The sequence below is a fragment of the Trachurus japonicus genome, chromosome 17 (assembly GCF_045865225.1).
Source record: "Trachurus japonicus isolate A0001 chromosome 17, Traja_1.0".
Taxonomy (NCBI): Eukaryota; Metazoa; Chordata; class Actinopteri; order Carangiformes; family Carangidae; genus Trachurus; species Trachurus japonicus.
Window position 1 is genome coordinate 2,557,250 of NC_140923.1, and position 25,625 is coordinate 2,582,874.

Consider the following 25,625-nt stretch of genomic DNA (forward strand, 5'->3'; position numbering starts at 1 on the left):
CCTCTCCTCTCCTCCTCTCCTCTCCTCTTTTCTCCTCTCCTCTCCTCTCCTCTCCTCTCCTCTTTTCTCCTCTCCTCTCCTCTCCTCTCCTCTCCTCTCCTCTCCTCTCCTCTCCTCTCCTCTCCTCTCCTCTCCTCCCTGTCCTGGTTTTCTCTGTCGGAATTTTGTGCTTGAATTTAATAGAGTTTTGTGACAAAAGATGGACTGATAATAAAGGTTGGGTTTAAAAATAAAAAAAAATCTCCTCTCCTCCCCTCCCCTCCTCTCCTCTCCTCTCCTGACCTCCTCTCCTCCTCTCCTCCCTCCAGGTGCGAGTGGACAGCTTCAACTACATCGGGATGGGGAACTCCACCAACAAGAAGGACGCTCAGTCCAACGCGGCGAGGGACTTTGTGAACTACCTGGTCCGGGTGGGAGAGATGAACGCTGCCGAGGTTCCAGCTGTCGGGGTCAGAGACGCTCCTCCTCCTTACAGTCTGTGAGGAGGGAAGAAAACACGTTGTTGTGACCAGACTGATCTCTACAGATCCCCCCGACACCTCTTCTTGCTCCTCTTCTTTTTTCCCTCTTCTTCCTCTCTTCTTCTCCCTCTCCTCCTCTTCTTCCTCCTCTTTATCTTTCTCTCATTCTTCCTCCTTGTCACTACCCGATTTGCATCGCTGCCCGATTTGTGGCGGCTACGTACGGCAACTCCACTTGGACAAACTTAGTTGAATTGACTTAGGATCACTGCCCTGTGTGCGTCGCCAGAGACGGTTTATCTTTTTATTAAAAAAAAACAAAAAAACTTTATTAGTAATGTAAACTGAGGGTTGGTTGTGGTGGTTTGGATCTTGATGCTCAGAAAACAGGAACAGAGGTAGAGACTTTTAGTGTTTACTCTGGTCTGTTCTCGCCGGCCTCATCACCATGACAACCACAAACAATCACAACTACCACAACACGGCTGTCTTAAGACGGCGTTTATTTATTTATTTTTTTAAAAATCATTTTCACAGTACCGTATTTTAAATGTACAGAACTTTGAGCAGTAGGGGTGTCACGATTCTCCAAATCCTCGATTCGATTCGATTCTCGATTTTTTTTCTTTTTCTTACAGCACAGACGCCTATGCTATTTTCAGACTAGTCTAGTCTACGATCATTGGTTTTATTCATCAAATTTTGTACAGTAAATCTTATTTCAAAAGATGGGATACATATAAGTGATGCAATTTCCATAATGTATCACATTAGGCACTAATGGTCACATTTAAATAATTTATTTACAATATAAAGGTAACATGCCCCCATCGTTGATCCTCTTTTTGACTTCAATGCTCGAGATCGTGACGTAATTTCGATCGATTTCGATAAAAAATCGAAATCGTGACACCCCTATTGAGCAGACTTGCGATTGTACGCAAATCGGGCAGCGCCCTAATGAAGTTTGTCCAAGTGGAGATGCCGTAGGCAGCTGTCCAAGATGGCGGCCGGTCTGCACATGCGCAGACCAGTATTGTCACAAATCGGGTAGCGACACTCCTTCTCTTTTTCTTCTTCCTCTTTCTCATTCTCTTCTTCTTTCTCTCCTTCTTTTCTTCTTCCTCTGCTTCTTCTTTCTCTTCCTCCTCTTTTCCGTCTTCTTCTTCCTCATTCTGCTCTTCTCTTCTTTTTCCTCCTCTTCTTCTTTGTCTTCTTCCTCTTCCACCTCTTTCTTCTCCTCTTCTCCTCTTCTTCTGACGCTCCAGCTCTTCTCTCAGACTGTATTTACTGTCCCTTTGCTGCTCAGTGTGGGACTCGAACCCGTAGCTGCTCGGTCCGATGTGACACTCGGTATCGTCCGTTACAGATGTCGTTCGATGGCATTTGATTGGACGGTTAATAATCTGTGATGTGACTCAGAAAACACATCTAGTTTCACTTTACACCGACTTTAACTCAACACGACGCTGAGATTTACCGAGGGCAGCGAACGCCTCAGCAGCTCACTCTGTCTCATGTGTCTCCAGGTGAGCGCTCCGGACTGTGACGGACCCAACGGAGCAGGAGGAGCAGGAGGAGGAGGAGCAGGAGGACCAGGAGGAGGTGGTGGGGGGTTCGGTAACCTCCCCTCCAGCGGGCCGCTGCCCCCCCACCTGGTGGTGAAGAGTGAGGAAGGTAACGACGACAAACAGGAAGTAAAGCAGATCCTCGGTCATGCTGCACATATACGGATATGAACCGTCAGATAAAAAGGCTCTTCTAGACTTCAAACAGTTTACTGTGACAAATAGTCGTCTGTGACCTGAATAGTTACCTGATCCATCAAAATGGTCACAGTGACCCAAATTTCAAAGTTGAGATTTTGGTATCAATGGAAAGATTAGAAAATAAGCTTTAAAATGATACCCTAGTCAAAGTCATACATTTACGATCTCCTACTCTCTTATTCTGTTCTAAAACCTGAGAAAATTGTAGTTAAAGTTTTTGCCAGTGACTCTGGCATCTGTTCCTGTACCACGTGATTACACGCACCCTATACGGTCCCTTGTTGTCATAGAGACCATTCAATGACCCCCGGAAAGCAGGGAATCTCACAATTCAGATGCTTTTTACAGCTCGTCTCTATCATAAACGGTTCAGAAGTTGTCATGTTTTGTTGATGTTTTGTAAAACATGTGCAAGCGTTGTGTCGATGCTACTCGGTTTAGCATCGATGCTACACTCTGTTAGCGTCATTACTACACTCTGTTAGCGTCGATGCTACTCGGTTTAGCATCTGTTTCTGTACCCGTCCCTTCTCGTCATAGATGCAACATTCAATGACCGTCGGAAAGCGGAGAATCCCGCGATTCAGATGCAGTTTACAGCTCGTCTCTATCATGAACGGTTCAGAAGATATTTCATGTTTTGCACCGATGCAACGCTCATCTTCAGAGGGTTTAAGTTGCAGGTCAACTTTAATCATCATTTTCGTGCCTTTTCTCAATTATCTGGACTGTGAAACTTTGGGAGATTGTTTTTGAATGTCATTGCTTTGAAATTAGGGCAAATTTTTTTTTTGAGTTTCTATGGGTTTTCCACGTTATCAGCTGATTATCTAAAAATAGAACATTGCGACTTCCGACTCATTTTGATAGAACGGGTCACATATACACCAAAGAAGCCAATAAAAAAGAAACAAGACCACACCCAACATCCAATTATCAAACTTTTTAAAGGTTGCATTGTTCAATCTGGCAGAAGGACCAACGATAAAAACTTTTAGCTTTTTAAGCTAATTCGGGTACATTTACATGTGTTTTTTTTAAACAAATGTTTATTAATGTGCATCGTCCCTTTTCAAATAAACCAAACTGAAACAAATATACATCTATTTACACAACTGAACTAAAAAGAAAGATGGGGGTTCGTGTTTTTAATGATTTCTAAATGTCTAAAGTTTGAAATCTTTGTTGTTTTTCATACCGAGTAATGTTTGGATGTAGTGGAGATTTCCTCTTTGGTTTCTCACTTCTCCTGTAAATGTAATACTTTAACCTAATAATAAAATAAATTAAAAAAGGAAAAGGAAAGTGACAAACCAAAAAGAAAACGAGCGCAGCCTCGGTGATGAAATACTGAATTTAACCCTTTATCTCTCTGTGTTGGTTGTGTTTGCCAGGTGTGGACGGTGCCAGTGGACCGGTGCCAGGAGTCACTGGACTGGGTTACTCTGGAGGAGGAGGAGGAGGAGGAGGAGGAGGAGGAGGAAGAGGAGGGTGGGGAGGAGGAGCAGGAGGAGGAGGAGGAGGCTCTGGGTGGGGAGGAGGAGGAGCAGGAGCAGGAGGAGGAGGAGGAGCACCGTGGGAGCGAGGAGCCAACCTGAAGGAGTACTACGCCAAGAGAGATGAACAGGAAGCTCAGGCGGTGAGACAAATCTCACCAACTGGTGATGTATTGTATATTGTTGGAAAGCCTGATTCGTCACCTTTACAACGAGGTACAGCTTGTAAGGATCGTGCATTCATGGAATGAGCAACGGGGCTAAACGTGTGGGTAGCGCCCCCCCCACAATGTGCATCCCCTGTGGGGCGGATTAGCTCAATAAATCACAAGAATTGTTTATTTTGTGACAGAAGCACAACATTAAGGACCCTTAAGATGTCTACTTAAGATTTTTGCTTGTTGCCCGGGTCAACTAATGTCCCATAGGGGTTTTTTCGGTGGCCATTTTGAATTTATGTCTGCACGAATGGTGAAAAGGCCAATTTTCATAACTCCTAAACCAGACATCATACAAAGACAAATGAACACACTTTTTCCAATAATTATGACACTATAATACATAGTTGGTATTATTAAAAGGGCAGTTTTTATTCATCATTCATTTATTCGCATAACAAATGGCTGCCACGGCCACTAGGGGGCGCTTTTGAGGTGGCCCAATATCCAGATTTGTCTGAAACATATTCACCAACCCATCCACCAAATTTCATGCTTTTATCACAAAGTGAACGATTGTTCAGCTAATCCGCCCCACTAGACCTAAAATGTAGGAAAATACAGCCCCCAGTTGAATTGGCCTGGAATTGTCCTTTAATGCGACATCCAGAAGTGTAAAGCTAACGTTAGGCTTTAACGGACTACTACACGGTCACATGACTGAGCTTTCCACTGGTTTCAGCTGCTTTATGTTAACAACATTGTCTAAAGGGGAAATGTGACTGTTTCTACTTGTTGAAGAGCCATAAACACCATCAGACAACCTCCATAAGACACTCTGGCCTCGAGGGTTAAAGGGTTAAAACGTGTAAATAGACTGGATTCAGGGATCGGGAGTTAACGACGGACTTTGTCTCTCTCTGCAGACGCTGGAGTCGGAGGAGGTGGACCTGAACGCCAGTCTCCACGGCAACTGGACCCTGGAGAACGCCAAGGCCCGTCTGAACCAGTTCTTCCAGAAGGAGAAAACCAGCGCTGAGTATAAATACAGCCAAGTGGGACCGGACCACAACAGGTCTGGACCAGAACCCACTCAAACCCGTTAGCTGTTATTCACTACTGATGATGTCGTCGTCACACTCAGACCAACTGTTAGAATATTCAGTGGCTGTATTCGAAACCGCATACTATACTGTTAGTACGTACTGATTTGGCCAAAATGTAGTATGTATGTATACAGTATGCGAACAAAAGCTAAATCTACAGTATGTGAAAAGTTCCCGGATGTCGTACTGATTCGGAAAATATTTCCAGTATCTGACCAGTCTATATCGCGTACTGTATCCCACAATGCAATGCGCCCCTGACGTCTAACCGCAACCAAAGACGGTAGTGTAGCTGTGGACCGTAACTATAGTTTAATAAAATAAAACTTAATGCAGACTGATGTGTTCATTGTAAAATATTTATTTATTTTTTGTAAATGTGGTGATTTCTGTCCGTAACGTTAGGCTCCAGAGCCCCGAGGCAGCGCTGCTCTTCTGTCCAATACACACAGGAAGCTTCACTTTACATTCAGACTAACTAATGCTACTGCCACAATTGTTAGATTTCGTCAATGAGACCAACATTTATCTCCTAAAAATAACTTAACCAGCCGGTGGTAAACCTCTAAAAACCTGTGGGTAAGTTCATTAGCGATGGTTTTCTCCCCCGGGATGACGACGGAGGTTGGCCGGCCGAGCAGCTCTGCAGAGCAAACTTCTAAACAGTCGTCGTTTGGATCAACTGGCCGTATATTTGGGATCTAAACAGTTACTTTCTCTCATGAACAAATATTAAAACTTAATAAAGTTACATAATAACAGCACTAGAGCGAGAAATAAAACACCTTTTAGCCTGTTTTACAGCTACCGCTACCGGTTGCAGCGAAATGCATTCTGGGAAACTCGTATACTGCATACTGTGATGACAACGGCGTCGGTCTGCTGAAGTAGTATACTGAATCCCACATTCAGTATGCAGTATACAGTACATATAACGCAGTATGTAGTAGGCAGTACGGTAGTATGCGGTTTCTAAAACAGCCGGTATCTGTAGTTTGATGAATTCTGACTGAATGTCGACATTGTAATTGATCTATTTCAGCCAATCAGACTCCACTGGTTTATCAATAAGTGACACTGACACAACCAGTGTCACTTCTTTCTTTCTTTCTTTCTTTCTTTCTTTCTTTCTTTCTTTCTTTCTTTCTTTCTTTCTTTCTTTCTCTTTCTTTCTTTCTTTCTTTCTTTCTTTCTTTCTTTCTTTCTTTCTTTCTTTCTTTCTTTCTTTCTTTCTTTCTCTTTCTTCTTTCATTCCTTCTGCTTCTTTCTTTCATTCTTTCTTTCCTTCTTTCTTTCTTTCTTTCTTTCCTTCTTCTTTCTTTCTTTCTTCTTAATCTTTTCCTCCTCCTTCTTCTCTAACAGTGAGTTAGCTAGCTTCTTCACAGGTACAGGATGCAAGATGGTGATGTTGGTGTGTGTGTGTGTGTGTCTGTGTGCGTGTATATGTGTGTGTGTGTGTGTGTGTGTGTGTGTGTGTATGTATGTGTGTGTGTGTGTGTGTGTGTGTGTGTGTGTGTGTGTGTGTGTATGTATGTGTGTGTGTGTGTGTGTGTGTGTGTGGTCCGGCCCTCAGGACGTTCCTGTATGTTTTTCTGCCGGACTCTACTGTGAACTCAAAAACCACCAGAGAGATCAAACACACAGAAACAGAAACACACTCTGAGCCCGCCTCATGTCAGTGTTGGTTAGTTGCCATGGTGACGACGGTGAACAACTGTGACACCAGAACTCACAGCCACACTGGACCAAGACATGGGGACGGGGTTTAGGTGAAACTAAAGCCGTTCCCATGGTGACGCTCCGAGCTGCTCAAGACGAGTCTGGTTGTGATTTCTGGTGTCGCTGTTCACGGCAGGGCAGACCGCCGCCGCTACCGCCACCGCCGCCAGAACCGGATCAGAACCGGCCAAGAACCGGTCCGTTTAATCTGAGTCTGGCAGAAAAACATACAGGCTTCCTCCTGACTGCAGCAGAGGTGAGTGCAGCACTGCAGCCGCTCCTCGAGGCTCTTATTGTGAAAGGCAAGACAGGAAGTGGAGACGTGTGACGCGTGTTTTAATCTCTGCAGGAGCTTCATCGCAGAGATGACGCTGTTTGTGAGGCAGCTGGGCAGAAGTAAGACACACACTACACACACTACACACTACACACACATACTACACAAGAAAGGAGGACAGCGGAGGAGGAGGGAAGAAGGGGAGGAGGAGAAAAGAAAGAAGAAGGAAAGAAAGAAGGAGAAGAGAAGGAGGAAGGGGAGGGGACGTTGCGTAATTAAAACGTTCCGACCGCGATTGTAACGGCCAGTGCAGGTACCATGGATACAACCATGGTAACGGCCAGTGCAGGTACCATGGATACAACCATGGTAACGGCCGGTGTAGAGGAGTAAAGTAATAATAATATATATTAAGTGGTAATATATATATTTAAGCATCAAATATGTTCAATCAAACCCACATAGTTTGAAACAACATTCAAAACACACACAGCCAGTGTCACAACTAAGCATAAAGTCCGCTAGCTTAATGCTAACGTTAATGTAAAACACCATAGTCGGGCTAACAGAAATTAGCATCGCTATCCAGAGTCTGTGGTCAGTTTATAACACTTGTTAGGAAATTTGCTCCGACATTTGTTGTGGGAGTCTGTGGAAGCCGTGACCGGACAACTCTGGCAGCTGGACACATTTATTGAGGCTGCTGCACTACTGCATATTTGGTAGCTACACCGGTCACTACTTCATTTATTTGGTAGCTACACCGGTCACTACTTCATTTATTTGGTAGCTACACCGGTCACTACTTGCATTTATTTGGTAGCTACACCGGTCACTACTGCATTTATTTGGTAGCTACACCGGTCACTACTTCATTTATTTGGTAGCTACACCGGTCACTACTTCATTTATTTGGTAGCTACACCGGTCACTACTTCATTTATTTGGTAGCTACACCGGTCGCTACACCGGTCACTACTTCATTTATTTGGTAGCTACACCGGTCACTACTTCATTTATTTGGTAGCTACACCGGTCACTACTTCATTTATTTGGTAGCTACACCGGTAGCTACACCGGTCACTACTTCATTTATTTGGTAGCTACACCGGTCACTACTTGCATTTATTTGGTAGCTACACCGGTCACTACTGCATTTATTTGGTAGCTACACCGGTCACTACTGCATTTATTTGGTAGCTACACCGGTCACTACTTCATTTATTTGGTAGCTACACCGGTCACTACTTCATTTATTTGGTAGCTACACCGGTCACTACTTCATTTATTTGGTCGCTACACCGGTCACTACTTCATTTATTTGGTAGCTACACCGGTCACTACTTGCATTTATTTGGTAGCTACACCGGTCACTACTGCATTTATTTGGTAGCTACACCGGTCACTACTGCATTTATTTGGTAGCTACACCGGTCACTACTTCATTTATTTGGTAGCTACACCGGTCACTACTTCATTTATTTGGTAGCTACACCGGTCACTACTTCATTTATTTGGTCGCTACACCGGTCACTACTTCATTTATTTGGTAGCTACACCGGTCACTACTTCATTTATTTGGTAGCTACACCGGTCGCTCTGGGCCAGTGTGGTAACGGCGATCCGTGACCGCAATGCATGATGGGATATCTTGCTCCGGTTAGTGACCATCGGATGTTCACTACATTTGGCGGTGAATTGTGGGATAGATTCAGTCACTATATAGTGAACATTAATAATCACTAAACATTCAGACACCACTACAAAATGGCCTGGTCACTATATAGTGAGTAGGGGGGGATTAGGACACAGCCTAAGTCTCAACACAGTGAACTGTAATGACGCATTCACACGAAACACAATAGACATGAAAAAAAAAAAAACTTTTTTTTTTTAAACGCTTTTATCACACCGCTTGATCACTGTGTGTGTGTGTGTGTGTGTCTGTGTGTGCAGGGGTCACGGCGCGTGAGCACGGCTCCAACAAGAAGCTGGCGGCTCAGTCCTGCGCTCTCTCTCTGGTGCGACAGCTGTATCACCTGGGCGTCGTTGAGGCCTTCAGCGGCCTCGCCAAGAAGAAGGAGGGGGAGACGGTATTTATTTATTTATTTTAATGTTTATTTAATGGGGACATAGACAGACATACATAGCTACAACATTGCCACAAAGAATGAAAAATGCGATGCATACAAGACGTCTAGCTTCAGCTAGTTTGCAGTCTTTGTCCCTGGTCAGGCTAAAGAAGGATAAAAGATACTGAATACCGTTACAACAAGTGCAATAATACAAATACAGTGAATAGATATCATGAATAAATAAACACAGCTACAAAGATTAGATTAAGAAATTGCACAGATTAAATAGATTAAACATTAGTAAAATGCTGTATTGACAGTGACTTGAGAGAAGTTAATGTTCACATTTCTGCTGCTGCTTAAGCCAATGTTTGCGCCGCCGCCACCGCGTCTGGATAACATCACACAACCTGCTGACACCGTGTGTGTAAATGTGTGTGTGTTAATGTGTGTTAATGTGTGTTAATGTGTGTGTGTGTGCAGCTGGAGGCGTTCGAGGTCAGCGTTCCTCCGGAGCTTCAGCAGCAGCTGGAGAACATGGTCCAGGAGCTGGGAGTCTCCATCCCGCCGCCGGTGAGTCACTACTACTATCACCTGCACATTCACCACGCTATGAGATAATAACACAACGTTACCACACAGAGTTGTTTTAGAGGGAAATTCATGCAAAACCACTGATGCGTGTTGCCTTCAGGGACAGTTTTTCATCATCAGTCTCTGTATTTCCATCTAAAACAACTCTGTGTGGTAACGTTGTGTTATTATCTCATAGCGTGGTGAATGTGCAGCTCACAACTTGTCCACCAGAGCGTTGTGGAGTTGTTGGATTGTGTATTTGATGAGTTTGTGATGAGAGAAACCAAGAAATCCCATAATGAGCCTCCGTAGCGTAGCTCTGAGCAGCTCACGGCTCTGCTCCGCCGTTCTAAAAACAGCTTGCACCGACAATTAAAGGTAACAAACCTACTGCTATGACTATAGGGATTATGGTGATGGGGGAATTTGACAAAATCAGGGTATCCGCGGGGTCTTGAAAAGTATTAAAAGGTGATAAATCAATTTTGGGAAAATTAAGACCCTTAAAAAGTATTAAAAAGTCTTTTCACAACTTTATAAAGTCTTAAATTTTGAAGGTATTTTTTCTGAATTAGCTGTCCAAGAGTTTGAGTCCTAAAAAACATTGTAAAAGTGTGTGAATTTATTCATTTTATTAAAAAACAAACATGAACCAGTTCATAAAATAGAAAAGAAGATTGTTGTTTTTGTTTTTTGAGTGGAGCAATGTTTTTTTGTTTTATTTTTTGATCAACTTTGCCTTTTATTTATTATCCCAGCCTATTTTGAATTATGTTGTATCATAGTGGTCTATAGTCTTTATCACAAACTAAAACTGTTCAGTTAAAAGTGCCACTGATGTAAATGGTTACAGCTTGAAGTGGCGGTGAGGTACTAAAAATATTGAGAAGGTCTTGAAAAAGTCTTAAAAAGGTTTTAAAATTAACTTCAAGATTCCTGTATAATGTTGAACTATCCCTTTAATTGAACGCTACCGTGTGCTGTTCTCCTGTTCTCCGTCCCGTCCCGTGCAGCCTGCAGAGCCCGGCGGCTCGGTGTCTCTGGTCCAGGCCAAGATGGCGTCGTTCGAGCCGTCGCAGCGTCAGAGCGGCGCCGGCGTGGTGCCCTGGTCGCCGCCGCAGGTCAACTGGAACCCCTGGACCAGCAGCAACATCGACGAGGGCCCGCTGGCCTACGTCAGTACACACACACACACACACACACACACACACAGGGTCCAGATGTTCAGGAACAGCTGCAGCTCTGACCTCACATATCTAAAACTAGCTGCATGATTATAGGCTCAAATTATAATATTGATAGAAATCCTGTATTAAATGTTAAAATAAATGATATATCTATCATATCTGTGAGACCAAATTGCTGGGAGTGATAGTTGATAACAAATTATCTTGGAAAAAACCTATTAATAATATGATTTGCAAAGATGGGCAGAGATACTATATCAATTCTAAGAAGACATGCAACTTTTATGAATCCAAACATCTTGAAAACAGCAATCCAATCAATAATAATCTCACATCTGGACTATTGCCCAGCAGCAGTTTGGTCCAATGCCACTGTGTTATTATACATGTTAAATAAACTACAATGTAATACAGAAGAGAGCTGCCTGCACAATACTGAAGTGTGACTACAGGACAAATATCATCTCTATGCACAAGAAACTGAGCTGGTGACTGGTCAAAGACAGACGACTGTACTCACTCTGTGTCTGTGTGACCTCGCCGTGTGTTTCAGTGCACGCCGGAGCAGATCAGCGGCGACCTGCACGCCGAGCTGATGGACCAGCTGCAGCACGACGAGAACCTGCAGAAGGTCAGTGAGGGAGGGGGGTGGGGGGGCGTGAACATCTGTGTAACACTTTACTTGCAGGGGTTAAAGTAATCCGTAATGTAAGATTGAATTAAAAAGTAAGATTGTGGGGGATATTTTTCGCACTATCTGGCAACCCTGGCCTGCCTGCACGTATGAGCCCGGTGCCGTGACTGTCACTCGCTGGAGGCAGTGATACCGGACCGGTACGTAGTAGCGTTGGGTCTCCTGCCGCTGTTGACGTCGGCACAAGCGGACCTGTTTCTCCGAGTGGCCGCGGTCCGAGCGGACGTGGCGGCGCGCATTCGGTATCGTTTTTTTTTTTTTCACCGTGCATGTCCGCGGTGCACCGCTGCACGGACAAATAGCAGAGGAAACGGGCCCTTGAATGGCTGGTCCAGACCCCTAGATGTAAAATATGAGATTTGTTTTTGCTCCCAACGACTAGACCAGTTCTGAGTTCAGTTTAAGTTAATACACTCCAGCCATTCTGGTTGTCGGAGGAAAAATAAGATCCAAAACAGGGCCAGCTGCGATCAAGGATCCTTTTATTCCAACATGTAATTAGTACAAAATTATGGTATCGAATATGCTCAAAGGTTATAAAAGTTGTTCATCAAAGTTATAAGAAAAATCCCATCAGAGTATAAGAATAGCTCCACAAGGCGATCAGAGTAGACTGAGCTTTGGTGCAGTAGAGTTTACGCTGCTTAGAAAAAATGGACATAAACCCGAGCCTGTTCCGGATCAGACTAAGTTGCTATCTCTTTGTCTTCGCTTTTTATTTACGATCCTCCCTTCTATTCAAATGACGGTTGACGATGATGGTTCGACACGATCTGCCCCGCTGATTTGTTCAACTAAAATTACACGACATCGCACGATGCTAATCCCCGCCTTCATGGACGTGTCTTACTATGGCACGTGTTGGGGTTCATCCCAAGTTCAGCTTCATTGGCGCCACACAGTCTTGCTGACGGGCGTTATCTATGTTACCCCCCTTGACTCCCTCTGTAGGCACCTAGACACCAAACTTACGATGCACTCCCACGCATGCGCACACCCTGACCACTCCTCCCTTGCTTCCTCAGCACTCTCTTGGTTTCCTCATGCTCACCCCTCCCTTCTCTGTCTCTCTCTGCTGTATCAGAGCTCAGTGCTTTTCCTTTTTTTACCCAACATGGCCTTGTTGCCTTACAATGATAGGAAGTTAGGAACCTCAGTCAGTAGGCCTACTCAATGTTTTTTGTTTTTTTTTAATCTAAAACAAATGTTCCCTTCATGTTCTTCTCAGAGTTCACCAGAATGCTTCATTTGTGTTAAAATCACAATTCTTTTCTGGGGGGGAACACCCCCAGACCCCCCTCCAGGGGTTTGGTGACTCACCTTTTTTTTTTATTTGATTAGATTTGATTTGATTTATTTGTCAGTAGAAAAGAAATACAAAAAAATAAATAACTGACGAGGATAACACAGAAAAGTCCAGGACTTATTTCCACTGTGGTCCTCTAAGACAATCCGAACTAGGTGATAAAACATTAACATTGAAATAATTACTACTAAACAGTCATTTACAGTACAGTTAAATACAGCTTTGCAATACACAATACACAACGAGGATTATGTGCATTTGCAATACACCTTAAGGAAAAAGTGCACACCTAAGTTACTCGGAAGCACGTTGCAGGATGATGGAGGAAATACTCTACTGCTTTAAGCCGTCCATCCACCACCTCTTCACTGCTGCTTTAAACCTGTGTTTCCAGCTGATTAATTTAATTGAAGCAGGGAGACTGTTCCACGCTAAAGCCCCACTGTAGGCAAAAGTGCTTTTCCCTACTGCTGTTCTGAAAGTCGCTGTGTTGACATTATAAAGACTTGCCCTGGTCCTGTAATCATGACTATTGTTAACCCACCTGAAGCAATCTTTGACCACTTCAGAGCTTGCAGGCAGTGTAGCTACATCTTCAGGTTTATGCATATGCAGAATCATTTATTGAAGAATCAAAAAAACAACATTTTTAGAACAAGGTTCCTTCATCAGGTTTAAAATCTGATTTATGCACCGGACGAAGGAACGCTTGGGGGGGGGGGGGGTGCTTGAAAAAATTTCAGTCAAAAGATTTTTTTTTGCTTTAACCCATGTACTTGAATAGGTGTTCATAAGATTGACATAACACTGTCATAACCATCAATGAATCCTTCTGACAGCTGTGGTTAAGTGTCATTCGGTAAGTTATGTCACTTTTGATGCAAAGTTGACATTGTTTGAGATGTTTTTGTTCTGACAACTTAAGATGATGCTCATCATATGGTTTTATGAACATCTGTGTGCGTGTGTGTGTGTCCAGATGTTGTCGGACCGCGAGCAGCTGCCCGTGAAGCAGTTTGAGGACGACATCATGGCGGCGTTGGAGAGCAGCTCGGTCGTCATCATCAGAGGAGCCACGGGCTGCGGCAAAACCACGCAGGTCCCTCAGTACATCCTGGACCGCTTCATCAAGGGGGGGCGCGCCTCGGACTGCAACATCGTGGTCACCCAGGTAACGCCACGCATCACACACACCTCACCTCACCTCACGCACTACTAGAGGTGGTTAAAGGTGCAGTCTGTAAGAACTAACAAGCAGGGTTCAAACTTAACTTATTTGCTCAGTGGCCAACTGGCTAGTGAGCTTCAAAAATCTACTGTAGGCCTATAGCTGTTTTGTATATTTTTCATCGTGTATTGTATATTTTCCAATGTGTTGAACTGTTATAATACACTCATAAGCATTTTTAACACATATCATAGCAATATTAGCATATTGTCAAATTTGCCTTTTTTTTCCTATGAAGTCCATCACTCTGTTTTTTTCAATAACTGTAAAACTTCTACAATTTTTGCTCAATTGACACCAAACTTGCTACAGAGCATCTCCAGACCGTCCTCCACAAAACTTGTTTCTCAGATTTTTGATTTATCAAAAATTTAGCCTACAGTGCATGAAAAGGTATGACTGTAAACATATACCATCAAATTCTTGATAAATACATTTTCAATCTTTCTGAAAAAAATTGAGAATATTTTGGAGTCATGGTTGATGAAGTTTGGCAAATATCAGAATTTTAATTCAAAAACTGAATTTGGTGAACATGGTGAAGCAGCATTTAGCTGTGATGCTGCAACAACTGGATCAAACTACCAGCAGAACTGAGATCAGTCCCAACTGTCAGCACTTTTAAATCCAGGTTAAAAACATTTCTCTTTTCACGTGCTTATAGCTGAGAACTTAAAACTTTATCTATTTTCTTTTATTTTACTTTTATTTGCTCTTGCTTTTAACTCTGTTTTCAGTGTTTTGTTTGTTTTTATTCTGTCTTATGCTTCTTTTTTTAATGTTTTGTCTTTATGTAAAGCACATTGAGTTGCCTTGGTATGAAATGTGCTGTATAAATAAAGATGCCTTGCCTTGCCTTGCCTAAATGACCGCAGAGACCAGGAGATGGATCAGAGCCGTTACCATAGTTACCTTCTTCTGTGTCTTTATGGTGTTTGTTATCTTGTAACGTTCTCCTTTAACATCTGGATGTTCTGTGTGTGTTGTGTGTGTGTGTGTGTGTGTGTGTGTGAGAGCAGCCCAGGCGGATCAGTGCCGTCTCGGTGGCGGAGCGCGTGGCGTACGAGCGCGGCGAGGACCTGGGGAAGAGCTGCGGCTACAGCGTCCGCTTCGAGTCCGTGCTGCCCCGGCCGCACGCCAGCGTCCTCTTCTGCACCGTGGGTACGTCTGAAACTTTCCATGGGAAGTCAAGCTGGGGAATATTGGAAATGTTCCAAATTGGAAACTAACTTTCCGTGGGAATTATGGGAATTTATGGGAATTAACTGGAAATTGGGGGTAATTTAAACAAGCTGTATCATATCCAAACATAAATGTAATTTTTTTTTTGCCATAAACAGTAGGGGTGTCACGATTCTCCAAATCCTCGATTCGATTTGATTTTCGATTTTAGGGTCATGATTCGATTCGATTCTCAATTTTTTCTTTCTTTTTCTTACAGCACAGACGCCTATGCTATTTTCAGACTAGTCTAGTCTACGATCATTGGTTTTATTCATCACATTTTTATTATTATTTCAAAAGATGGTATACATATAAGTGATGCAATTTCCATAATGTATCACATTAGGCACTAATGGTCACATTTAAATAATTTATTTACTATAAAGGTAACAATTTTACCAAGAATGCCCCCAAAAATCATGATCCAGGGGCCAAAATTGCCCCCAAGGTTTTGAAACAAATATATTTATATCTGTACTTTATCATAATTTTATTTTCATTAATTTATCGTGACACCCCTAATAAACAGACATCCATGCAAAATAATACAATTAAAAAAACACGACATTTCAACAGATTTATAAATTGTGAGACTTTATCTTATCTTTTCAAGTTTTAATTCTTATATGAACAATCAATTCTTTTACTGAACAACAAAAACATGAATGTTGACTAAAATATTACTATAGTGCGCTGCGGAGGCTCATGGGAAATGTAGTGAAAACACTTCGCTTTCCATAGATATTCAAGTGTACTTGCATTACATCTGGTTGTTTTAGCTGCTACAATATATTTTTCACAACTACATTTAAGTTCCCCGTTAAGGGCCAACCTCCAATTTGGTACATTTCTGATTTATTGCCATATATTCCCGTTAATTCCCGTTCTGATCCGGACTGTGCTGGTCGTGTTTCAGGAGTTCTGCTCAGGAAGCTGGAGGCCGGGATCAGAGGCATCAGCCACGTCATCGTGGACGAGATCCACGAGAGAGACATCAACGTGAGTTTAACAAAGTTTGATTTTCTCCTGATGTGTCCGTCTGAAAACTGCCATTTTGGTGTCAAACTGTTCAGAAGAGATGTGGCTTGTGGAAAATGAGTCCAAAATTTACTTCAGTGACTGTGGGGAGAAAGGACAGACCATAATCGGTGTTCACGTTAAAGGGATAGTATCATTTTTTTAAAGTGGGGTTGTATGATCTCCAAATAGCCCCTAAGTACTTTAATTGCAGTAGAAGACTCTCTGCACTCCTCCCGTTAGCAACGCCAGCCCATAATAGCCCTAAAAGAGGTTTTACCTGAAAAAAATACACAGTTCCATTGTTCACTATAATATAATTTTTTCCAGCCCTTCAAAGTGCAGGAAAAACACAGTTTTTATTTGGACCTAACCAACTGCTGATCGGCGGGCGCTAACCCTGGGCGGAGGGATACGTGAGTTGGTTAGGTCCAAATAAAAACTGTGTTAATAACACAACGCTACCAGACAGAGTTGTTTTAGAGGGAAATGCAGCCGGAACTACATTCCAGACACGGCTGCTGGGCGGAGGGATTTCAAAACAGGGTTTCCGCAGGATCCAAAGTTCTGCACAACATAAATACAATCTGGTGCCGGCAATATAGACTAAAAAAACAGCGTAAATTATCAACATAGATTAACAATAGAAATCACTAAAATAAAAAGTTGAAGGCCAGTGAGAAGAGGTGGGTCTATAATGTGATTTAAATGATTTAAAAGTGAATGTAACTGCTTTTAGGTCAATTTTTAATGTAAACATTCATATTTTTAATGATGCACCAGGTAGGAGAATTCCATCTTTGTACAGTTTGCTGCATTAGTTCTGTGAAAATCCCTTTAATAACCAAGAAAAATTGGTTTTAAAACTGAAATTACTATGAATTAATCGATATGCAATTGAAATTTGAATCGAATCTGGACGTTGCGAATCAGAAACCCCTAACCCTGTGTTTGTTTTGTGTGTGTGTGTGCGTGCAGACGGACTTCCTGATGGTGGTGCTGCGCGACGTGGTCCAGACCTACCCCGAGGTGCGCGTCCTCCTGATGTCGGCCACCATCGACACCACCATGTTCAGAGAATACTTCTTCAACTGCCCCATCATCGAGGTGTTCGGACGCACCTTCCCTGTCCAAGGTGTGACACATCATCACAGACACACAACACCTTCATATCACTGTAGCAGCATGAACTTTTTAAAGGGAGATTCTGGTCAAATATCCTTAACCTTTTGTGAGTAGTGTATATGTGACATTATCTGATGATTTTTTATCTTTTTTGTGTTTACTTGAACTTAATTTATCTGTATCAGTTTTTTTTGTTGCTTTTTTTCTAACTTCTTTCCTTTTTTTGGACATTTTTTATTTCTATTTTGTGAGAGCATTACAATACAGTAGTTACTTTCAGGGAACATACAATGTTACTTCTGCCACTCACAATTCATTTTTTTTATGTGTGTATAAAACAATAAACAAAATACACAAAGGTAAATGAATTACATCTAAAAACTTTGAACAAACTGGGAAAGATAGACCTACATAAAAGAGCAAATAAAGAATGTATTGTATGTATGCCAGGCAGTTTTGAAGTAAAGTATGAGTGATGCAGATTAATCTTTAGATCCAACAAAACATTCAAAAAAATAAAGAAAAATAAAATAATTAACAGCATTGCAAGGTCACCCATTAAATATGATTTTTTGAAGGCGGAGGGAGAAGGTAATCCTTTCCATGAGGTAAATGTCATTTACAATACTTATCCACTCCTGTATTGTGGGTGGATCGGGGATTAACCAACGTCTCATAAGTGCTTTTTTTTTTTTTACCAGCGGTTATCAAAATTAACTTCTTTCCATTTATTTATTTATTTATTAAGTGTTGTTATCATTACTATTATTTCCCCTTCCCATCCTTTCCCCTTTATTTTGTTATTTCTCTACCTTGTGAATATTATTTCTCTACTGTGTTTCAATTATTCGTTAGGTCAAGGTGAGGTCATGTTAGAAGCCTTTTGGGTTTCAGACCTCACCTGCACATTTCTTTTCCCCCGTATCTTTCTCACTAGTAAGAGAGATAAGTAACTGTCTTTCTTCTATTTTATATGTGCAGATAAATAAAGTCTAAAGTCTAAATTATAAACGTTAACTACTCTTGATATGTTTAGCATAAATATAATAATATGTGTGTGTGTGTGTGTGTGCAGAGTACTTCCTGGAGGACTGCATCCAGATGACCAACTTCGTCCCTCCGCCCATGGACCGCAAGAAGAAGGACAAGGACGAGGACGGAGGAGACGAGGACGTAAGGAGCCGCCGCTTCTTCTTCCTTTAATTTAGCGTTCAGCCGGCTGGTTCTGACTAGGGATGTCGCAATTACTTCTTTTCACAATTAATCGCGGTATTAAATGTCACAATCAATTGATCGTAAAAATTCCTAAATACCGTCACTTCCTAAAAAAGATGATGTTGGAACCAAGTGGCACCAAAGTAAAGGTGAATGCTCAGATACTGGTCCATTTAACGTAACGTAACACTGAATTGGTAGGAATTTAAATGTTAGCGTCTCATTTGTATTTAAAAAAAAACAACAAAACAAAACAAAAAACGACTAAAATAAACTTAAATTAACAGTTTATGACCTGAATATTTCAAACATTTCCACTGGAGGATTGATAACTACTCATATATTAATAGTTACTTGAAATATTTTGTGTAAACAGTGAGTAATGTAGTTATATTTTGACTATATTTGATTTTACACATTCATAGTGTTGTGAAATTAAAGCAGAAGTAAGTGGTCCGGTCGTTTTCGCTAATGCTGCGTTCCAGGCAGGCTTTTGAAATCGTAAATTACAGCTTCAAGTCACAACTTACGACTTTGTAGCGTTCCAGGCAACCCACTCGTGTTTTTCTGACCTGTTTTACCTGTGAAAGTCACTATAACGGCCACTCGTAACTTCTGACCCGTGAACTCGTACCAGATCGAACTGGTACCACTTCACGGTTGGAAAAATACGAGTTTCCTTGAACGCACCATAACAGTCCTCGTCCCTACGTCACCACATTCACGGCGTCCCTTGGCTGCACACACAGAGAGGACTGCCCCTTTATGCCGTTCTCTCTCCTCATTGGATAAAAACTGTAGGATACGATAAAAGTTTTCTCCTCGGCTTACAGCAGAGCAGAGTGACTGACAGACCCGTGTTTCAGACCAAACACTCTATAGAAGTGATTGCTGTCGGAAGATACAACTATTTAAGACTTATATTAACACAAATATATCACTTACTTCTGCTTTAATTAGTGCATAATAATCCAGTCCCTCCAGGAATTCGCGTTGTTGCGATCACAACAATTAACGCAAATTCAGCCAATCCCCGCAAATTTTTGCGATCTTGCAATTTTGTACAATCACCGCAAGTTTTCCGCAAATTGGACCAATTGTCGGTGCTTTCTGCGAGTTGCACAGCAGAGAGCGAGTCTGGACGGAGCGGTGGTTGAAAGTGGACTTGAGTCATTTTACTGTAAAACAGTTCTTTTACCACGTTTTTTAAACAGACATTTTAATTAAAAGTAAAACAACTTTCAACTCTATGTAATTTTCCTGTGCCTTTCTTAACAGGTGGAAAATTGCTGGTATAACAGGACCTCACATTATTTTGTGACATTTCAAAATTTTCCTTAGATTTTTAATTATTCAGAACAAAACTGCAACTTTTTTTTTTTTTTTGCAACTTTCGCTGTCTCCCGCAATTTAATCGCAACAAAACCGCTTAAAACATCGCAACATGCACCGCAATTTTTTCAAAATGTGGCCGCAAAATCAGGCATTTTAGGCCGCAACAATCCCCAAAAAAGCCCGCGAAATCCTGGAGGGACTGGTAATCGTGATAATCGTAACATCGTGATTATTTCTCTGACAATAATCGTACCAAGAAAATGTATAATCGTGACATCCCTAGTTTTAGGTGAAGGCAAGGTGAAGTTGTTTCCTGAGGCCTGTCTAGTGCTCTAACTATGTTTCACATTTGTCGTGTGTGTGTCCCTGTGTGTGTGTGTGTGTGTGTGTGTGTGTGTGTGTGCGTGCAGACGAACTGCAACGTGCTGTGCGGGCCGGACTACACGGAGGCGACGAAGCGCTCCATGTCCCAGATCAGCGAGAAGGAGACGTCGTTCGAGCTGGTGGAGCAGCTGCTGCGCTACATCGAGACGCTGCAGGTGGCCGGCGCCGTGCTCATCTTCCTCCCCGGCTGGAACCTCATCTTCTCCATGCAGAGGCACCTGGAGACCAACCCACACTTCGGTAGGGGGGGCGGGGAGAAAGGGAGGAAGAGGAGGAGTTAGAGTGGGGGAGGGAGTAAGAACAGGAGGAGAACAGGAGGGGGAGTGTATGTTGTATAGTGTATGTTCCCCTGATTGGTTGATTGTATGGGGCACCACTACCACGTATTTTCTTTTTTTCCTTCCTTTTCTGTATTGTGTATACATATACATACATATGTATCTCAATTTCATACAATGGTGTGTACATAATACATTTATGTATACAAACTTTGTGCAATATTGGACACACATCTGCATGTGCAGTCGTGTGCTATGGGATGGTGCAGTTTAAGTCGATCCTGCACTTTATTGGGGCATCGTGCAATTAAATTAAATTCAATCTTGCACTTATGCACTCGTCACTTTAGCCAACAGCACTTTAGCACATAGCACTTTAACTAGCACTGTAGCACTTTATAACTTATGTCGTTCATATATGTTTTGTGTCAGATGTCAAGGTGTTTTATTGTCCTAGTCCTGTCCTGCCTCTTGTACTTTTTATCTTCATTGTTTTTTATGTCTAAACATCAACCTGCCAATGGGACTGGGGGTGGAAATTAGCCACTTGGCTACAATCCCACATATTTACATGTCAATGTCCATCAATATGTACTGTTCCCATTTTAAAAAAATAAATCAATCTGAAATCTGAAAAGGAAGAGGAGGGGGGGTAAGAAAAGAAGGAGAACAGGAGGGGGAGGAAGAGGAGGAGGGCAGGGGTTAAAGTTCTCCGTCGCCACGACGGATTTCCATCAATGAGAAAAAATGAGGGGAGAAAAAAAGGCTACGCGTGTTTTTGTTGTGGTTTACTAACGCTGCTCTCAACCAATAAAACTAGCCAGGACCGTTGTATTAGCCTAGTGGTTCTCAACAGGGAGGTGGGGGGCGGCGCGAGCACAGGAGGGGAGGGTGGAGGTCGGCTCCCGGTCGGTAATCTCTCCCGTTAATCAGTGAAGTAAAAAAGTAAGAGTGTGGGGGATATTTTTCGCACTATCTGGCAACCCTGGCCTGCCTGCACGTATGAGCCCAGTGACGTGACTCAGTCACTCGCTGGAGGCAGATACCGGTCTATACCGGTCTATACCGGTACGTAGTAGCGTTGGGTCTCCTGCCGCTGTTGACGTCGGTGCAAGCGGACCTGTTGGTCATATGTTGGTCCGAGCGGACGTGGCGGCGCGCATTCGGTTTCGTTTTTTTTTTTTTTTTTACCGTGCATGTCCGCGGTGCGCGGACAAATAGCAGAGGAAACGGGCCCTTGAATGGTCCAGACCAGGTCCAGAACCCTAAATTAATGCCTTGAGATTTGTTTTTGCTCCCCACTAGACCAGTTCTGAGTTCAGTTTAAGTTTCATTCACTCCAGCCATTCTTGCCTTGTTACTAGGGCCCGACCGATATGGATTTTTTGGGGCCGATGCCGATTACGATTATTAGGGGGAAAAAAACCCGATAACCGATTAATCGGCCGATTATTATTATTTTTTTATTAAGTTTTAAAATTGTATTACTATAATAATATATCTATATATATTATATAATATATAAATTAGGGCTGCCTGGTCGACCAAAAAATCATTAGCCGACTAAAATTTCATTGGTCGATTGGTTGCATGAAAAAACAACAACATTTGAAGCCCTGTCTTGTCAAAATGAAGTCAAAATCAATATGGGCTTTTACTTTGAAGGGCCAAATACAGGAAGTCATGACACGTGATACTTTTTTTTTGTTGTTTTTTTTTACATGGCACGGCATCTCTCTCTCTCTCTCTCTCTCTCTCTCTCTCTCTCTCTCTCTCTCTCTCTCTCTCTCTCTCTCTCCCTCTCTTTTCAATCAAAAGCGATCAGCGGTTGCTGCCGTGCCCGGCACCGTGTCACAGCGCTCACCGGCGGTCAGTCTCACAGCAGTGTCACGGAGCAGAGACATGATCGTCCCCGCTGCAGTCAGAGTCCCGCACCGCTCCACACCGCGGCCCCCCCACCCGTCACAGCCTCAGCTCAGTCACTCACCCTCATCTACTGTGTTTATTGGTGATAAATGATCATACTGCCGTGCCGGTATATAACGGTAAAACCCGACTCCGACCGGCTTGTTGAATCTCGGACCCAACACGGCCGGAGACGAGCATTAATTAATTAATTCACAACCCGACCGTGGTAAAAAAAAAAAAAAAGGGAAACAGAAAGCCAGTGGCAACACCTCAGTCACTCTGCTGTGTGCTGTGACTGAGGTGGTAGTGGATGGAGTTTGTCATGAGGTCGGCGCCGCTGCGGGGGAATCTTTTCAAAGTAAAACCAAGTTTTATTCCCTGCATTTTATGAAAATATCGGCGACAATCGGCGAGTTTTGGCCGATTACCGATTAGTTTCAAATGGGCTGTAATCGGCCGATTTAATCGGCTCGCCGATAAATCGGTCGGGCCCTACTTGTTACCTCACAATGATAGGGGAACCTTAGTCAGTAGGCCTAGGCTACTCAATGTTTTTTTCACTCAATCTGAAACAGAGTTCACCAGAATGCTTCATTTATGTGTTAAAATCACAATTCTTTTCTGGGGGGGAATGCCCCCAGACCCCCCTCCAGGGGTTTGGTGACTCACCTTTTTGACCACTTCAGAGCTTGCAGGCAGTGTGCATCTTCAGGTTTATGCATATTCAGAATCATTTTTTGAAGAATCAAAAAAACAACACTTTTAGAACAAGGTTCCTTCATCAGGTTTAAAATACAAGGCTGAGTCTGGGGGGGGGGGCTTGCAAAAAAAATTTCAGTCAAAAGATTTTTTTTGCTTTAACCCCTGGGAGGGGGATGAAGATGAGTAAAAGGAAGAGGATGAGGAGGAGTTAGAAGGGGGGGGTAAGAAGAGGACAGGAGGAGGAGGAAGAGGAGGGAGGGGAGACAGAGGGGAAGAAGGAGGAGGAAGAGTTAGAAGGCGGGGAGAAGGAAAGGGAGGAGTAAGAAGAGGAGGAGGGGGATGAAGAGAGGAGGAGGAGGAGAAGAAGGAGGAGAGGAGCTGACACAGTGACCAGAACCTCTGTGTGTGTGTTTCCAGGAAGTAGCCGGTACCGCATCCTGCCGCTCCACTCCCAGATCCCCCGCGAGGAGCAGAGGAGGGTGTTCGAACCCGTTCCCGACAACATCAGGAAGGTGAGGTGACGTCATCACCATGACAACATCACATCTGTCAGCTGTGATGATGCTGATGATGATGAGAAGGGATAGGAATTAATAAGATAATGCTTCTTCCTGCTCCTTTTCAAACATACGAGGTTTTTATCGACTAGTGCTTCAAGTGCAATATGTTACTCACATGTTTGAAATAAAGCATTCATTCATTCATTCATTCATTCATTCATTCATTCATGTCATCGTGTTTCAGGTGATCCTGTCCACCAACATCGCGGAGACGAGCATCACCATCAACGACGTCGTCTACGTCATCGACTCCTGCAAGTCAGTCTCACACCTTCTCACTCCGCCTATACTTCCTGTCTACTGCTGCTCAGGCATACTTTCACCTAGAGACTCCATTTAAACTTTAAACAGTAGACACAAGTCTTGTGTATTGTCGTATTAATCCACGTTTTGATAGGTCATATAGTTTTTGATCAATCCCTGATCAATGACCATGATCATTTTTTGGAGAAATTATGAGATTATAATGGGTGTGTATTGCACGGAATGTTCACGTCAGAGTGGGTGACGTCATCGGTTAGAGTGGGAGAGAGGCCAAAAAAATTCTACATTTTTTATCTTTCCACACTCGGCCCGGCCACAATTTACACTCTACACACATGATTTTTTCCAAATTTGTAGACAAACTTGTTCTGTCTCTCACCATGTGCTCAAAATATCAGAGAGACTTACAGAATTTAAACTCTGAGCCTCTAAGTGCGGCCACGTCTGTCTCTGCTCCTCATTGACTCCAATACAAAGATTTTCTGAGAGAAGCAGAACGGACCGATGTTTTAAAATCGCACGTTTCTCCAAAATATTTACTGTAGAAACACCAAATCGTACCACATTTTTCAGGAAGTCCTTACAGCGCTGATGGTCTGTTTTTTTTTTCTGATAAGAGTTACCGTTTTGTCACAGTAAGCCTAAATGTGAGACCAGTGCAGAGGCAGAAAATCGCTCTTTTTCTCCACGTTTCTGTCTGTCTCAGCCTGGGGGGCCCTATCGCCGTGGTAACCACCTCGAGTTGCCGTGGTAACCTCTGAGCCTCAGGCCAGAGCTCGTTAAGGTTCATAAACAATCCACCTGGAGCTCGTTAACATGTTAATGCTTTTCTTTCTCTCTCCTTTTCTATCCCTCTCTATTTCTCTCTCCCTCTTTCTCTCTCCTTTTCTGTCCCTCTCTATTTCTCTCTCCCTCTTTCTCTCTCCTTCCTTCTCTTCCTTTTTATTTCTCTCTTCCTCTTTATTTCTCTCTTCCTCTTTCTCTCACCTTCCTTCTCTTCCTTTTTATTTCTCTCTTCCTCTTTATTTCTCTCTCCCTCTTTCTCTCACCTTCCTTCTCTTCCTTTTTATTTCTCTCTTCCTCTTTATTTCTCTCTCCCTCTTTCTCTCTCCTTTTCTATCCCTCTTTATTTTTCTCTCCCTCTTTCACTCTCCTTTTCTATCCCTCTTTATTTCTCTCTTCCTCTTTATTTCTCTCTCTCCTTTTCTATCCCTCTTTATTTCCCTCTCCCTCTTTCTCTCTCCTTTTCTATCCCTCTTTATTTCTCTCTCCCTCTTTCTCTCTCCTTTTCTATCCCTCTTTATTTTTCTCTCCCTCTTTCACTCTCCTTTTCTATCCCTCTTTATTTCTCTCTTCCTCTTTATTTCTCTCTCTCCTTTTCTATCCCTCTTTATTTCCCTCTCCCTCTTTCTCTCTCCTTTTCTATCCCTCTTTATTTCTCTCTCCCTCTTTCTCTCTCCTTTTCTCTCCCTCTTTATTTCTCTCTCCCTCTTTCTCTCTCCTTTTCTATCCCTCTTTATTTCTCTCTCCCTCTTTCTCTCTCCTTTTCTCTCCCTCTTTC

General features: G+C 42.8%; 1 protein-coding gene across 1 annotated transcript in view; it reads left to right on the forward strand.

The window, feature by feature from the left end:
- dhx9 (DEAH (Asp-Glu-Ala-His) box helicase 9) overlaps positions 1–25,625 on the forward strand; it is a 44,057-nt gene that overhangs the window by 2,401 nt on the left and 16,031 nt on the right. Inside the window, exons 3-19 of the mRNA XM_085805154.1 lie at positions 309–449; positions 1,991–2,138; positions 3,625–3,869; positions 4,811–4,959; positions 7,059–7,105; positions 8,943–9,079; positions 9,545–9,634; positions 10,651–10,812; positions 11,378–11,455; positions 13,804–13,995; positions 15,072–15,213; positions 16,193–16,275; positions 17,272–17,428; positions 18,494–18,591; positions 20,379–20,592; positions 23,658–23,752; positions 23,985–24,058. Coding sequence (XP_085661280.1) covers positions 309–449; positions 1,991–2,138; positions 3,625–3,869; positions 4,811–4,959; positions 7,059–7,105; positions 8,943–9,079; positions 9,545–9,634; positions 10,651–10,812; positions 11,378–11,455; positions 13,804–13,995; positions 15,072–15,213; positions 16,193–16,275; positions 17,272–17,428; positions 18,494–18,591; positions 20,379–20,592; positions 23,658–23,752; positions 23,985–24,058 — 2,252 coding nt within the window. The remainder of the gene's footprint in view (positions 1–308; positions 450–1,990; positions 2,139–3,624; positions 3,870–4,810; positions 4,960–7,058; positions 7,106–8,942; positions 9,080–9,544; positions 9,635–10,650; positions 10,813–11,377; positions 11,456–13,803; positions 13,996–15,071; positions 15,214–16,192; positions 16,276–17,271; positions 17,429–18,493; positions 18,592–20,378; positions 20,593–23,657; positions 23,753–23,984; positions 24,059–25,625) is intronic.